Genomic DNA, 15,540 nt, shown 5'->3' on the forward strand with positions numbered 1-15,540 from the left:
ATTTTCGACCGATGCTATGACCCTACAAATAAATAAATGATTGGAGTGGGCATATTCAATCCTAAATGACAAGTGAATACATGATACGAACACCTGATTCCGGATTCGAATCTCCTTGGAGCCATCGGAGTGTCTTTGGCGTAATTATCCGCTCTGTGTATCGTCGGGGTTCACAGAGTACTGGAGATTAGTTGGCAGGCTCATATCGACTTGTTCTCTTTCGACACAAGTGGAGTATAATATTAGTAGCAGATTGGTTTCTATTTTCGACCGATGCTATGACCCTACAAATAAATAAATGATTGGAGTGGGCATATTCAATCCTAAATGACAAGTGAATACATGATACGAACACCTGATTCCGGATTCGAATCTCCTTGGAGCCATCGGAGTGTCTTTGGCGTAATTATCCGCTCTGTGTATCGTCGGGGTTCACAGAGTACTGGAGATTAGTTGGGAGAAGTCTGGACACCCCGAATTAACAAAAAAAAAAAATGAATACACGATCCGAAGTCACCATAGAGATTTTGATGTTTCTAACTTTGATATAGAATTATATAAGATCATGATGTGAATGTGAATGCAATTCCTTTCATGAACCCGATTTTTGTTACCCGTTGTCATTTTTTCTGACATTTTGGATTTATAGACCTAAATTAATGCAAATGATTCGGATTTTTTTGCGTGAGAGCATGAGATATGATAGGGAGATTAATTCCGTTCAAATGTACGCGTCTCGTTTTTGAGAATGATAAAATAAAATATAGCAGTTTTAGACTTTTAGTCCGAAAATAAATAAATAAAAAGAAAAAAGAGAAAAAAGAAGAAGATATATGTACACGTATATATGTATGTATGCATGCATTTACGAATGTATATATCACTGCGGGTGATAGAGAGGGGCACTCTCTGATTTTGGTGAGCGGGTGAAGCTCAGAGCAGCAAAAATGGCGACGGGGGGAGGAAGCAAGAACAAGAAGAAAGCAGCTGCTGCCGTCTCTCTGGAGCAATTCGTCTCCACCATGTCCCCTTTGATCGATTTGGAAAAGGTTCTCGTTAGCTTCTTCTGATCAGCGCTGATGCTAATCTGTTGTTCGCATGCGTTTCTGCTTCAACAGCCGGCATAACGTATAAATGAATGTTGCAGGAAGCTGAGATATCGGCGTCCATCAGCTCAGGCGCTTCCAGAAACTTGGATACTGCTCAGAAGAGAGGATCCACTATCCTCAACCTGAAGTGCGTTGACGCTCAGGTGAACTCGCCATTTTCATGGAATTCGAAGCTCATCGAAGTCAAATGGCAATTGATTCTTGTGTTGATAGTCTTGCAGGTGGCTCAAGTTCTATTCTTGTTTTCATGGCCGTTGCATTAATTTATGGTTCATTGTGGAAGTAGACAGGTCTGATGGGGAAAACTCTGCTTGAATTTCAATCTACGAAAGGGGATGTCCTTCCTGCTCACAAGGTGATGAAGATTCTTCAGCTGCCACCGTTGTCCTCTTACTTCCCTTCATGTTTGTTTGGATTATAGTCCATGCACAATTACACAAACCTGGGCACTGTATGTTGGCTCCATTGAGATACGGAATTCCGTAATGCTTCCAATAAGTGAAAAATAATCTTTACTTGAACTCATCGAATTGGTACAGTCTAGGATGGCAATCTCATGCCTTAGCAAAGCAATTCTCTGCAAGTCATCTCGTGACTAATCCTTGCTCAATGTTGTAGTTCCTATATTGATTTCGTGCTTAAGCAACTATTCTACTTTTAGGTGTTTTATGTGTGTACTGGTGGTATGTTTGATTACTTTACAGCTATGGGATCGTGAGCGGGTTGTATTGCTGAATGTACTTCTTAGTTCTTACTTGTGCCTTCCCTGTTTTCCTGATTCTACTGGAATGAATCCTTGTTGCAGTTTAGCACTCATGATGTGGTCGTCCTAAAACCTAATAAGGCTGATTTAGGTTCTCCTGCTCTTGGGCAAGGTGTGGTTTACCGGTTGAAGGTAATTTCTAGCGAAGTGCTTATTTGATGCATTGTAGTCGTGTTCTTTTCTCTCAGTTGGCAGCTCTCTAAAGACGAGAACCCTAATTTTTTCTTCACACCGTTCTACCGCTTGTACAGGATTCATCAATAACTGTTGCTTTTGATGATATTCCAGAAGAAGGTTTAAATGGTCCCCTGCGACTGGAAAAGGTGGCAAATGAGGTATGTCATTGTCAATTTTTCATATATTGACTGCAAAAATTGTTATAATTCAGCTGTTTGATAGAATTGTGATACAGTTGGTGTTGCTTCAGTGTTAAGTTCCTTTGTGAAAACCACGATCAAAAGGTACTTACATTTGATTGGACATGCAGATTACATACCGTAGGATGAAGGATGCCTTAATACAGCTGAGTAAAGGTGTGCAGAAGGGACCAGCAGCTGATTTAATTCCCGTTCTATTTGGAGAAAGACCCCCTACCATCTCCAAAAAGGAGGCTACATTCCGGCCCTTTAATCCCAACCTTGATCACTCTCAGGTTTGTTAGTTTCAGCCCTTGAGAGAACTCACTTAAGCACTGCAATACTTGTCATTCAAAATAGTTGCATGCATTTTTGCACTTTCCGTGAATATGTTTGCTTTTGTTTGTGATATCTAATTACTTGTTAGGCTTCACTCTGCTTGATTTTTGCTGACTCAGCTCTCTTTTTATGTTCCAAGAAAGACGCCATATCAAAGGCCCTGTCATCTAAAAATGTGTTTTTACTGCATGGGCCTCCTGGAACGGGGAAAACAACAGCTGTGGTGGAAATCATCCTACAAGAAGTCAAGCGTGGATCTAAGATCCTTGCATGCGCTGCTTCCAATATTGCTGTAGATAATATAGTTGAACGATTGGTTCCCCACAGGTATTGCCTATGACATGTGTTGAACATCTGGTCTTAAATAATCAGTTTTTTTTCCGTTGAATTGGTGTTTGCTTAAGTAAAGTTTGAGATGTGTAATTGAATTGGTTGAATTAGTTTCCTGCCTATATTGTCATGCATGTACTTATTTTCTAATTTGAGTGATAACATGTTTTTATTTTGCTTCTTCCGGAAATCATTTTTTGGAGGAAGCTTACATGTCTTCTTGACAGAAGTTAAGTGAAACTAATTGGCTGAGTGGGAGGTTGTCCAGAATACTATTTGTAGTACCAAGGATATGATTGATTAGCTAATGTTTCAACAATTTTTTTTAATTGCAAAAGTCATAACGTGCCATAATTTTTCACTCTTAATATGGCTTATCTTGAATATAAGAAATTTGTTTCCTTCTATTTTGAATTGTTTTTAAATGTTAATTTGGCAATAGTCATTCATATTATTTCTCTAATGCTCCTTTTTGGATTGGCTAATAGAGTGAAGTTGGTGAGGTTGGGGCATCCTGCACGCTTACTGCCTCAAGTACTGGACAGTGCATTGGATGCACAGGTGTGTAATTGCCTGACCTTCATAAATGAAATATCAAGGTGACTGTTACGGAGCTGGAATATATCTGTTTACATCTTCTCAGATGGAAGACAGTATTTAGTGAAAGATTAACAGGCTCCTTACCTGAACTTACAAAAGAAAAAAAACTTCAAAGCATTATTTGGGGCTCATTTTACATAAATGAAAGTGCAATACTTCTCCTGTTTGCTTGCTGGCACATCACCCATTTGAACTGTTGCCACTGAGCGGATCTGTGCTGTGGACCTCTTTTGTTCTTGCACTTAATTGATCTTTCTCCTTATTTTGTGCAACTTTTTGCGTCTTATTCTCTATAGGTTATTGTGAATTGGGTAATATGCTACCTATAGGAGTTCATTTATATTCGGTTGCTTATAGTTGCCCATTTATAGGTCCTTCGAGGGGATAATAGTTCACTTGCCAATGACATTCGGAAGGAAATGAAGGTATGGAGACATAAACATCTTTTGTCCTGAATACTGCTTGATAAAACCCTGCAGCTTATGCTAGAAGCTGAAAAGTCAATTGTTTTAATATAAACTAGCATATTTTGAATTTAAAACCTTAATGATACACTATGATTCCTTCTTCTGGTTGGTCATCTTACACTGCGTAATTCATTCATGAAGTCCTGCTGATGCCTATTGAGGGAAAAAAGAAAAGGAGTTATTGGACGGTACATGCCCAAGGATAATATATATTTAAGAATCGTGTATGACTTAATTAAACATGGAAATGGTGACTGTTTATTCAGATTCTGTGCTGTCAGATAATGTTAATTTGCTTTGCTTTAGGCATTGAATGGAAAGTTGTTAAAAACCAGAGACAAGAACACACGGAGGGACATTCAGAGGGAGCTTAGGGCTCTTTCCAAAGAAGAGCGCAAGAGGCAGCAGCTAGCTGTGACAGATGTCATAAAGAATGCTCATGTTGTTCTGACAACATTAACTGGTGCATTTTCTCGTAAGTTGCACAATTCTTCCTTTGATTTAGTGATCATCGACGAAGCTGCTCAAGCACTTGAGGTAGCTTGCTGGATAGCTCTACTGAAGGTAATACTTTCAATGTGGCAGTAACAGCAATCTCCAAATTTATGAGAACAGCACAAAGGGATTAATAGTAATATTATCTTGGAAACAATTTTAATTTAGCTGTAAATCTAGGATTGTCTTCTTTTTGTTGACAGTAACAACATAAATTCATTCAATGTGAAGCATATACACTTCCACTTCCCATAGATGCCATTGAGGAGATTTCTATAACTCTCAATAGTAGTTGTGCGAAAATTTCTTTACTTTATTTCTTGTCCGCTTCTTTTTTTAAACTGGATTTTGTCCTAGGATCTACACATTTAACTTCTGCTACTATCCAAATCTCTCTTAAAATTTTAGGGTTCAAGATGTGTACTTGCCGGGGATCATCTTCAGCTACCTCCAACTATCCAAAGTGTTGAGGCCGAGAAGAAAGGTCTAGGACGAACCCTCTTTGAACGCCTTGCCGAGTTATATGGTGATGAAGTAACAGCTATGCTCACAGTTCAGTACCGCATGAACGAGCTTATTATGAATTGGTCCTCGAAGGAACTCTACAACAGTAAGGTGTTCTCTTGGATCATGTCAAGTTTGTTGGGTGATGACAATAAATTCTTGCCTTCTTTCTTGTTGGTTGATGGATATTTCTTTTGCTTTGCTTATCAGATTGAAGCTCATGCCAGTGTTGCGGGCCATATGCTCTTTGATCTCGAGGATGTAAAGAAGTCAACTTCAACCGAACCAACCCTACTTCTTGTAGACATAGCCGGGTATGCCTTAGCTGTTAATGATGTGTTTCAAGCGTGCTTTGCCGTGCCATTGAGAGTTGAACATAATCTATGTCCCTGAATTTTAGTACGGCAGGGAAATAGAGTTAGAAAAATTAGCATGAGCACGCTGATATTGTGCCAAGTGATCACAATGAACTCTTTATATTGACAAATTTGTTATTATGGTGAAAGAATGAATTTCAATTTGCTTTTCCATTTACCAAAGTACAGACGTATTGTTTCTTTCTAATGGTTTTCAGGTGCGACATGGAAGAGAAGAAGGATGAAGAGGAGAGCACAATGAATGAAGGGGAAGCTGAGGTTGCAATCGCCCATGCAAAAAGGCTTGTAAATGATGGAGTTCGGGCTTCAGATATTGGGATAATTACACCTTATGCTGCACAGGTATGATAACTACCTACCAATTCTTTTAGCGTCAAAATCTTGTAATCTTAAGCAAGTTCTAGCTTCACATTTTCGAGTGAAGAAGAAAATGAAATTCTCATTTACTATAACTATTGAATGCTGCAGGTTGTCTTGCTTAAAATTCTCAGAAGCAATGAAGACAAAATTAAAGATGTGGAGATCTCGACGGTGGATGGTTTCCAAGGTCGAGAAAAGGAAGCAATTATTATATCGATGGTCCGGTCAAACTCGAAGAAAGAGGTATTTTGAATTTGCAAAGTGCACTTCTCATTCTCATGTGTGTGTTGCTTGTGTACCTTGCCTTCACATAATTGCGTGTATGTAATTACATCTTATCTTCTCATGTTTTCTCTTGCTTCTTTCTGTTTGTTGTTAGGTGGGGTTTCTGAGTGATCAAAGGCGAATGAATGTGGCTGTGACACGGGCAAGAAGGCAATGTTGCCTGATCTGTGACACTGATACTGTGAGTAGCGATGAATTCTTGGAACGTTTAGTTCAGTATTTTGAGGAGAACGGTGAGTATCTAAGTGCCTCAGAGTACTGCAATGAATGATGGGGACTTCTCACTTCTTGGCATATGGTAACCTTCAAATGGGCTTCTTGGAAGATAATCCTACCTTCTTTGGGAGTGCCGCTACTGGGAAGATTAATCAGACCTTCCTGCTGTTTCTTAGCCGATAATCAATTCTCGATTGCTGGAAAAGAGGAACAATGGTTGATATGATAATCGTCTGGCAGTTTTTTGTTTTCTTTTATCCATGTAAACTCTTTCTGTTGCACGAAGCATAGGATTTTGAAAGAAAAGATTCCAAATATGAATGCATAATCTGATCATGACATGGTAGATCTTATCATAGTACTTGGAAAAATCAGATTCCTGCTGCTCGTGCTCTTGTCGCTGTCAGCTTCAACAAATGTCGTCTTCAGCTTCACTGCTAGATGTGATTTCTCTCTCTCGGTGCACTTTCATGTATTGTTGAAGTACTGACTGGGAAGAGGATCAAACTCAAGCTCAGAGAGCATACAAAACTGTAATGCTAGTGAATGTCTCAGTAAGTTTGATGTTGGCTCAATTTTTCCACTGCCCTAAAACTACCGGAGTCTCCTCGCTTCTCTGCATCGTAACACTCACCTGAAGCTACTAGTACTCTCACTCTCTCCCGCTTTTAATTATCTGTATTGTAGAACTTTTTGCATATGTTAGGAGAGACGACCGATCTATACCATCTTCTAAATGAATAGAGCCGCTCTGTTGCTATGCTACTAAGTACAGACTATAAGGGAACAAGTATTATTGTTGTCTTCCTGTTGCGAGCTCTTTATTTCAGAAGTTCCAAATGGTGGAAGGCAATGTGAGGCCTTCACCGATATCGTAGAGCTGACAACTGCTTGTTCCTCCTTCCTGGTGACCTCCAAAGCCCTGCATCTCGATCAGCGCATCCCAGTCGAAGTTCTTGTCCTCGAAAATGGCCAGTGGATCATATTCCTTGAATGGTGTTTCTTGCACCACCTGGTTGTGCTCTTCCGAGTCATTCTTCTCCGGTGGATCCTCCCCTTTCAGGATCCCCATCTGCTGGAGAAACTCATTCAGATCAATCTGCGGCTTCTCCTCACTAGGTCCAGTCTCCACCTGATCCTTCTCCTTCGACCTGTGGTCGTCTCTGTCAGTCTTCTCGGCCTTGGAGTCCGAGGGACCAGTCCTATGCTGGAGTTCCTGGAGCCTCTGGTGAATGACATGAACGCTGGGCTGGGCATTGAGGTTGAGCAGCCCGCACGAGGGGAACATCGATATGAAGTTCCTCGAAGGGAACCACTTGAACTTGTTGTGGGCCTTGTTCGGGAAGCTCTGGCCCGCCTGGAGGTGGGGCAAGTTAAGGTATGCCTCGGGCCCATACAGCCTCCTTGCAGCCTCGTCGTACGCCATGGCTGCCTCCTCTGCCGTGGCGAACGAGCCCAACCAGAGCCGTGTCCGCTTCTTCGGCTCCCTGATCTCAGCAACCCATTTGCCCCAAGTCCTCTGCCTCACCCCTCGGTAAGAGCAGGAGGCGTTCTGAGGGCCACCCTTGCCCCGTGCCGGGCCCTTCTTCCACGGCTTAAACGGGGACTTTCGGCAGTTTTCCATTGTCTCGGATAGGAAGGTCTGACGAGTTGAAGAGTTTGATGAGAGGGAGTGAGAGCTGAGAGTTGGGGTATAAGCTTACGAGGGCGCGGGGGATAAGTAGGGAGTGTGAGTGAAGAGTTTTGGGGTTTAAATGCGATCACGTTTTGGGGGGAAAACCACTTTGATGCCCGTGTGACCGTTACTTGGAGTATGAGTGTCTTGCGATTGGATTATATACTTCTTCCCTCTAACAATCCCAAAATTTACTGTTTGATCCCTTAGAACGAACTTTTACCAATTTAGAGGATGTGACGGTAAATTAGCCACATGTAATCCCAGGTAGAACCTTGTGCTTGAGCAAACCGATCGCCAAATGAGATTAATTTTAGTGAATAGAAAGTCATAATACCCATGATCTCACTTAAAATGAAGGAACGAACTCAGCACGATTGATATACAATGTCGTGCATGACGCATGCATGGATGGACAAGGGTTCGATGGATTGATGATGTAAAGAGGAGACGCGTTGAGACCACCATCAACTGATGTAGAAGGGACCTGTGCAGTATAAACTTGGGATATCTGCATGACCGTCAATACGAGCGACTCCGTGCCTACTTGGTGGTCAATCAGAGAGGCGTATAGGTACGTAGCTATCGAATAGAAACTCCTCCAGATTTGGAAAGTTGATTATTTACTGGCATTGTTTTAATCTCACTTTCCAACATGAAACTAGAAATGAAGCGGTTGATGATCCAATGGATTTCAAGATGATCTATGAGCACATAATGCATGTGAAAACGGAGCTCCATGCAATTGAATTTATTTTCTGGTCCGTTGTCGTTTTCGACCGTAGAGAGGAGGGGAAGGAAAGGATCTAGTGGGAATTCATCGGAAAGGGGGATGATCATGATTCAGATCATTGATAGGAACTGAAATGATGTAATAAAGTGAGTCACAGATCAAACGGAGAGCACGAGTCAAACCCTGCTTCTTCTTTTTTTTTTTTTGGGGCATCGTTTGAGATTCATGTGAAGGGTAAGTAACTTTGTCTCCCTTCTTGGATTGGGATATAGCATACGGTTTACAGTTTTTACCATACAATTTGATCTTCCTTGAAGAGGTGTGGAGCTGTTGAGATCACACTAAACAATGAACAAGTCCTCGAACTTACGGTGATAGGTTTGAATTCACCGTAAATCATCTAGGCGGAACATGCGCTTGAGACGTTTCTAGAATAGGTATAATCACTTGAATCAGCCGTGAAACTCAGGGACTGACTCAAGATGTAGTTATTTTATTGATTAGTTAGTGTTCATTCGTTTATGTTGCTCCATCAGACGGTATTATAAACATCATTGAAAAGTTTTGGCGAGGATGTCGACAGGTCCGCGAAATTCGTAACGGATCTGGGAGTATTACTGGCCGTGAGAGAATCCAAGGAGTGGGGAAGACTAGGTAAGAAGAATTTGGAGGCATGTGAAGGGGGGTTGAGAGAGAGCCTCGGATTCTATTTGGAATTGGTTCCTAATGTATATACGTAGGCCAACACCAAGAAACACATGACATATAGAGAAATGATCAATTCTGCAAATACATACATATATATATATATATATATACATGAATATTGTGTGTAAGTACATAACATGAATGAGGGACAGCTCACCTCCCAACATTTTCCATTTTCACGAGCCCCCCTGAAATTTCTCTTCCATATTGATATGGCCTGATTCCCGGGGTGAACTGTGAAGTAAGGCTTCGTCTTCTCCATTCATCCCACCCTCACTTTTATCCCATGCATGCACCATGCCATTGCCATCCATCCATGCACAGTTGCAATGTGGTCGTGGGGGCCCACCGGCATCATCGTACCATGATCATGTCAATGTCCATATATGATATATATGCATGTTTGCCTGTTGGGCCACCTTACAATGCTCTCATGCTTCTTTACATGCCATCCCTATGCAGCAGGCCCATGGATATGCTAGCTACAGATATATTACTGGATTCATAGACGGAACAAGGCCAGCTGACTGCTCGTACGTAATACGAGATCAAATTCTCTTTTCCCCATCATCATTCTCCATGTTACTGTTCATTTCTTCCTCTCTTTTTTTTTTTTTTTTTTCGATAATGCGTTACTGTTTATTTCTAACATGCAAAGTGGAGACTGCGTACTCACCGACCTAATGAACATGTCCAAAACATCTTCCACATGACCTTTGACTTGTCTCTCCATTTCCAAAGGGCAGAAACTCGACACGAATGCAAAGACGCTGCAAAAGGGTTGACCCCAACTAATCTTAGGACGGCAAGTTCATTCCGCCAACATCCATGTGCTACGAAGAAATAGAATTTTTTTTTGCTTTTATATCATCCTGCTCTGTTCAGCCGACACAGAAGCTACTTGGACAACTCCACACGACACCTCCCCAAAGCCAAAGTAGCAAACAAGAGGGGACAACTACATAATATAGAACGTTATCGCAGCTGCAAGAAACAATGTAACTAACTACCGTCCCACACCAACCTACCAATCAATCATTTATTCAACCAGCAACTGTTTTTTTCACTGATTATTCAACCAGCAAATGTTATGAGACGAACGCAGAAACAAAAATGAGAAGATGATGTGGACTCATGAGGACTATACATCCTGTTTGTGTTGTGACCAACCCCACCACCTCTGTCTTCAACCTTAATGATGAATAACCCGAACCGCCAAATGACCCACAGAGAGGATTTCAAGGATTTCGCGATGCTATTGCAGATATTTATGGCGATGGGGTCTGGTTATGGATCTGAGTTTACATCTACTGCTCCTACAACCCCACCCGCGAGAAAAGGCATTATCTCATTGTACTGAGAAAATAATTTCTCCCTAATCGAACCCGCCGACCACCTATGCGTGATCCCAGAATCCCTATTAACTTGCAGGACTCTGTGTCAGATGTTCCTCACATGAAGTTTGAACTCGCCAAAACTGAGTACGAGACAGAATAAAGAGATCACCATCTACCAAGAATTTCAACTTCCTTCCTTTGTTCGTATGAGTTGCCCAGGGTTGACCATGAGGCTTGGATTGTAAGAAACTGAAAAGGAAAGAGCAGACCAACTCAAGGCAGATTATACTCGAAACTTATCCAGAAACTGATTAAACTACTGCCCACTCGCCAATCTACGAAGATAAATGGATGACGGGAAGGGTTTACCGTTTATGTTACTATGATTCCAAGTGTTACCGAGAAACAAAGTGACCGCAATTTACTCAGCAAAATATAGTCATGGATGAAAGAGTGAAAACGAAGGAACATTTGTGTCGTCATTTATCAGACTAATCAATATGATCAGATTATCCGGTAAGACATTTCCTCCCACGAACGAGGCATCCTCTTCCTCGTGACCGGAATATACTAGCTTCTATCTTCAGAATAGATTTGTACTGTCCACATTCACCAATTCCATCTCTTCTTTTTTGGCCACAAATCAAACTCGGCTATTCCATTCGTATTGCAGCTCGACCAAGTTCTTGATTTTCAATTCAGTCAAGCAACTCCTAGAATCTATATCATCTCCAACCGAAAAAAACCAAACTTGACGAAGAATTACACACGACACGGGATGCAGGAAATCGAATCAATTGATGACCACAAAGGGAATGGTGAACACAGAGGAGAACCGGATCCCAAAACCACGGGTAACTCCGAGCAGCATATCCATGTACAAGAAATCTACAGCTTGAAATCTAAACATTCGTCACCCACTTGGAACTGTTCGTGCGGCGGAGCTCAACGGGGGCTGAAACAGATTGCTCCGAACATATAGAATACATAACAGGGAAATTGGACAGCGGTAAGGGAGTATACGTGGAGCGGAGTCTGTCTACCTCGCGAAGCGGACGACGGAGTGGAAGATGCGGGAGCAGGCGAGGCGGACGCGAGGATAGGCCCTGAGAGTGTAGACGGCGGTCTGCCGGAGCAAGTCCTCCAAGGTCTCCACGAAGAGGTTTAGGCTCCGAATCGGCGGCACGTATAGCGTCAGAGGCACCGCCGAGAAAGCCACCGCGAAGAATAGCTGCAGCATAATAGCCCGTCGCCGTCGCTGTTGCCGGAGAGATATAAAGGGAGTCTCGTCGGAGCTCAGCCCAGAGGGGGAGAGAGAGAGGGCGTTGAAAGCGGGGGGTTGGTCTTTGTCGCAACTTGCAGGCCGAGACGATAAGTACAATTCCTCAGTTTTGCTGCTTGGTGTGGCCTCAGCAATTTCTTGTTTTTTTTTATATATATATATACTATAATATAATATTCAGAAGTTTAAAAAGTCAATAATTCTGACGGAATGACTCATTAAGAGTTAAAAGCTCTCTCAATCAATACTTTCTTTTTATTATCTATTCACAAGAGTCAATCTCGATAACTTTTTTTTTTCTATAATAAGAGAGACACATTCAAATTTGATACATTAAGTAAGAGAATAAATACTGAATCATTTAAATTAATCTCAGTGGTTGGTGCAGCCTTAGCAATTTTTTTTGGGTAAGATGACTTTAGCAATTTTTTGTTCGTGAATCCTAATATCTGAAAGTTCAATTAAACCTCGATTAATCCAGTCGAACCGAGTCGACTAATTAAGGGATAAAACTCTCATAACATGAATTTTTTACATTCACAAAGATTCGAACCCAAACTTCATTTAAATGGAATAAACGTCGAATCGCTTGAATTGACATTAGGAATTGAGCCAAAATTCATTCAATTTGATACGGGCGCGACCCAATCAGAACATGCCACGTAGGGGATGTACTGATTTTGACAGGCACCCCCTGGTACTGTCTGTGTCCTGTCTCCCAATTGGCCCACTGTTCTACTTTTCACTTATGTTTTCCTTTCCATTTCTGTATTTCAGCAAAAGATGGAAAAATAATAATTCTCCATTCTCTGTCCTCAGCACACAGGAAAATATTTCCTATAAAAGTAGCTCATCTGCCGGTATTTGACATTTTCATTGATTCAATATTTATAAATTGATGAATGGCTACCTGGGCCAGATGAGCCAACCTAGAGTTCGACCAAACCCGGACCAACATCGTCCCGCACAGCTCAGGGTCCAATCGGTCGACTTGGTTGTCATGTGCCTCCTGTTCTAACTTACTCTTATGACTTCTCCGTTAAGACTTTTATCATTGATTATGGCGATTTCCATTACCCGGAATAAAATTCTTTAAACAAACTGCTCGGGGTTTTTAAAGATAGAACAAGGAAGATATTTTGGATCCTCAAGTGAAGGATAATACTTTGGAAAACATTTCCTTTCTCTCACATTTGTGGTCTCCGGTGGTACACCACATGGAGTTTCATCGACTCAAACTCAATCACAATGACAGTCACATAATTATAAAAGTCAAGATTTGCATTTATGGCTTGTCCAGCTCAGATATTTGGAGGGAATCGGAAAATTATTATCATTATTATCAGGATTAATTGCATCGATAGTTCAAAAGATTTCATAAATATTTCAAGTTGGTCCAAAATATTTTTTTGGTAACTTGATGGTACATTAAGTTTCAAAACCGTTTGAATATGGTACATTATGTCATCTTACGCTTGAAACCGTTATACTCCAAATTTTTTAAAATTGCAAAACGATCCAAATTTTTAAACTTTTTCAATTTTGCCCAACTCCCCTCTCTCCTCCACTATTCATTGTCTTTCTCGTCCCCCTTCACTGTTCCTCCTCTCGCTCCCCTCTAATCGACTCGGCAAGTTCCCGTCCAACGGCCCCTAGAGATCTGCCTAGAATGACGCTGTGGCGGTGGGGTTGAGCTCGCCCCGCCGACTGCTCCACCGATGACCTCGAAGACAATGACGAGGGCGATGGTGATGGCCAGGGAGGCCCACGGCAGGATGTCCTAGTTGAGCCTGATCAGGGAGGCGATGACCGTCGTCGCCACCCCGAGCGTCGAGGTGCAGAACACCCACTCGAAGGTCATTATCCCGTCCACGACCGCCGGCTTGATTGCCCCCATCGTCTCGTCCTGTGAGACAGTAGAGAATCGAAGACAGATGGGAGGGTTTGTAGGGCCGTTGGATCGAAAGGGCGAATCTCGGAGGTCGTTGGACGGGAACTCGACAGAGGGTAGGTTTTATAGGGCCGTCAGATCGGAGGGGCGGATCTCGGGGGCCATTGGACGGGAACTTGTCGGAACTTGCAGAAGAGAGAGAAAGTCGAGAAGGAAGAGAGAGAATGTGGGGCAAAATTTAAAAAGTTCAAAAAATTTAGGTGGTTTTGTAATTTTAAAAAATTTGGAGTATAATGGCGTCAAGCGTAAAATGACTGAATGTACCATATTGAAAGGGTTTTGAAACTTACTGTACCATCAAGTTACCAAAAAAAATATTTTGGACCAACTTGAAACATTTATGAAACTTTTTGGACCACCGGTGCAGTTTACCTTTATAATCATTAGAGGAGACTATTATTGTTCAAAACATTTTTTAAATTGGAAAATTGTCCAAGCCATGTAAAAGAGATTCGTTTAATCTCTGGTTCTGATGGAATGATTCCATAGTTCAAGTGAAGATTTTAGAGGAAAATTAATAAATTTTTTCCCTTGAGTCTTTTTTAATCATCCACACAAACCATTAGAGGCGATCTTTAAACGATATGCTTGCCCATTATTAGTTTGTCGAGAATGAGATGAAAAATGAAAGGACATTAATTAAGATTGCATACAAAGTTCAAAGAATTATTCCCAAGCCAATAGGACATCCTATGCCTAAATTCACATTTAGGATAATATTTGCCTCATATCAATTTAAAAAAAAATTACAAAAAGTAAAAGCAACCTAAAATGCTAGATTTATAGCCTTCCATTAGCAATGGCAAAAAGCAGACGCTTTTACCTATCTGAAAGTTAGGCTCGATTCGATTGATAAGACTGACTATTCGATTGTCCATATTATGCTGTCTCAACTTGGAATCTATGCGATAACTTTTACGAGCTATTTATCATATCTAAATGGCTCTCTCGAACCAAGCCCGAGGAATCCGAGCAGGCGAGCAGCTGCTCATCCTCGGACCCGGACTAAACAAGCTTTTTTTCCGCCCAAAATGTGCTTTAGCTAAATCGAAGGGAGCTCTTTATTGTCTATGCAATAGATGCAATGGGGACGAAGATTTAGAGGCATGTGTCATTACATGGACTTGGACTCAAGGACAAAGAGAAACCCTACCCAGCCCATGGGGCGGCCTTTCGGGTCCGATTCTTATGTGGTTCGTGCAGAACCTGCTAACTATCGAGATCTAACCCGAGCCAGCCCGGTGCCTGCTACTTTTATTTGGACAGCCAGGGTTGGCTAATATAACATGGACAATTGAGTCTAGCCCAGATTAATAAATCTGGACGTGCGTTGGCTCGAACAATTAAGAATGCCCAACACGCGTGGACAGTAAAGCTACGTACTGTAAAATACTCACTTGAGCCTACACGAACTTGAGCCCATCTGCAACCCAAAAGTTTAAGCTGATAGGTTCCTGGACCCAAGTCTCATATAAGCTTGTGGTTTCTTTCTCAATTTTTCGATGTGGGACAACATATCTCAACACGTACCGCTCAATGCAGATCACCTGTCCTGAATCAAATATTCGTTGCATAGAAAATAATACAGGTCGAGACGGAGGTCGAGCCACCCGACCTTGAGTCCATGTACGGCTGGATTGCAATACAGTAGAG

At 41.7% G+C, this 15,540-nt stretch overlaps 2 protein-coding genes across 3 annotated transcripts; one reads left to right on the forward strand and one right to left on the reverse strand.

Annotated features, from left to right (window-relative positions):
- The first annotated feature begins 879 nt into the window (after nt 1-879).
- Nucleotides 880-6,586, forward strand: LOC116208239 (DNA-binding protein SMUBP-2). 2 transcript variants are annotated; one of them, XM_031541584.1, is made up of 15 exons: nt 880-1,049; nt 1,148-1,252; nt 1,396-1,464; nt 1,915-2,004; nt 2,124-2,207; nt 2,360-2,524; nt 2,707-2,894; nt 3,386-3,458; nt 3,869-3,922; nt 4,271-4,528; nt 4,868-5,074; nt 5,174-5,277; nt 5,538-5,682; nt 5,809-5,943; nt 6,080-6,586. In XM_031541584.1, the coding sequence occupies exons 1-15, from the start codon at nt 948-950 to the stop codon at nt 6,254-6,256; spliced, it is 1,956 nt and encodes a 651-aa protein (XP_031397444.1). In that variant the 5' UTR covers nt 880-947; the 3' UTR covers nt 6,257-6,586. The 2 variants fall into 2 exon arrangements, with proteins under 2 accessions (XP_031397444.1, XP_031397445.1); XM_031541585.1 differs by having other exon boundaries at nt 935-1,049; nt 1,400-1,464.
- Nucleotides 6,587-7,027: 441 nt separating this feature from the next.
- Nucleotides 7,028-9,018, reverse strand: LOC116208240 (dehydration-responsive element-binding protein 2F). The gene has a single exon (XM_031541586.1). The coding sequence runs from the start codon at nt 7,823-7,825 to the stop codon at nt 7,028-7,030; it is 798 nt and encodes a 265-aa protein (XP_031397446.1). The 5' UTR covers nt 7,826-9,018.
- Nucleotides 9,019-15,540: the final 6,522 nt, after the last annotated feature.

The sequence above is a fragment of the Punica granatum genome, chromosome 5 (assembly GCF_007655135.1).
Source record: "Punica granatum isolate Tunisia-2019 chromosome 5, ASM765513v2, whole genome shotgun sequence".
Classification (NCBI taxonomy): domain Eukaryota; kingdom Viridiplantae; phylum Streptophyta; class Magnoliopsida; order Myrtales; family Lythraceae; genus Punica; species Punica granatum.

Bases quoted from the DNA above. Each gene is read 5' to 3' on its own strand.
- LOC116208239 (XM_031541584.1), top strand. From the start codon at position 948: ATGGCGACGGGGGGAGGAAGCAAGAACAAGAAGAAAGCAGCTGCTGCC. The intron at 2,208-2,359 runs GTATGTCATTGT...TTGGACATGCAG, and splicing joins TGGAAAAGGTGGCAAATGAG to ATTACATACCGTAGGATGAA. The intron at 5,683-5,808 runs GTATGATAACTA...TGAATGCTGCAG, and splicing joins TTACACCTTATGCTGCACAG to GTTGTCTTGCTTAAAATTCT.
- LOC116208240 (XM_031541586.1), bottom strand. From the start codon at position 7,825: ATGGAAAACTGCCGAAAGTCCCCGTTTAAGCCGTGGAAGAAGGGCCCG.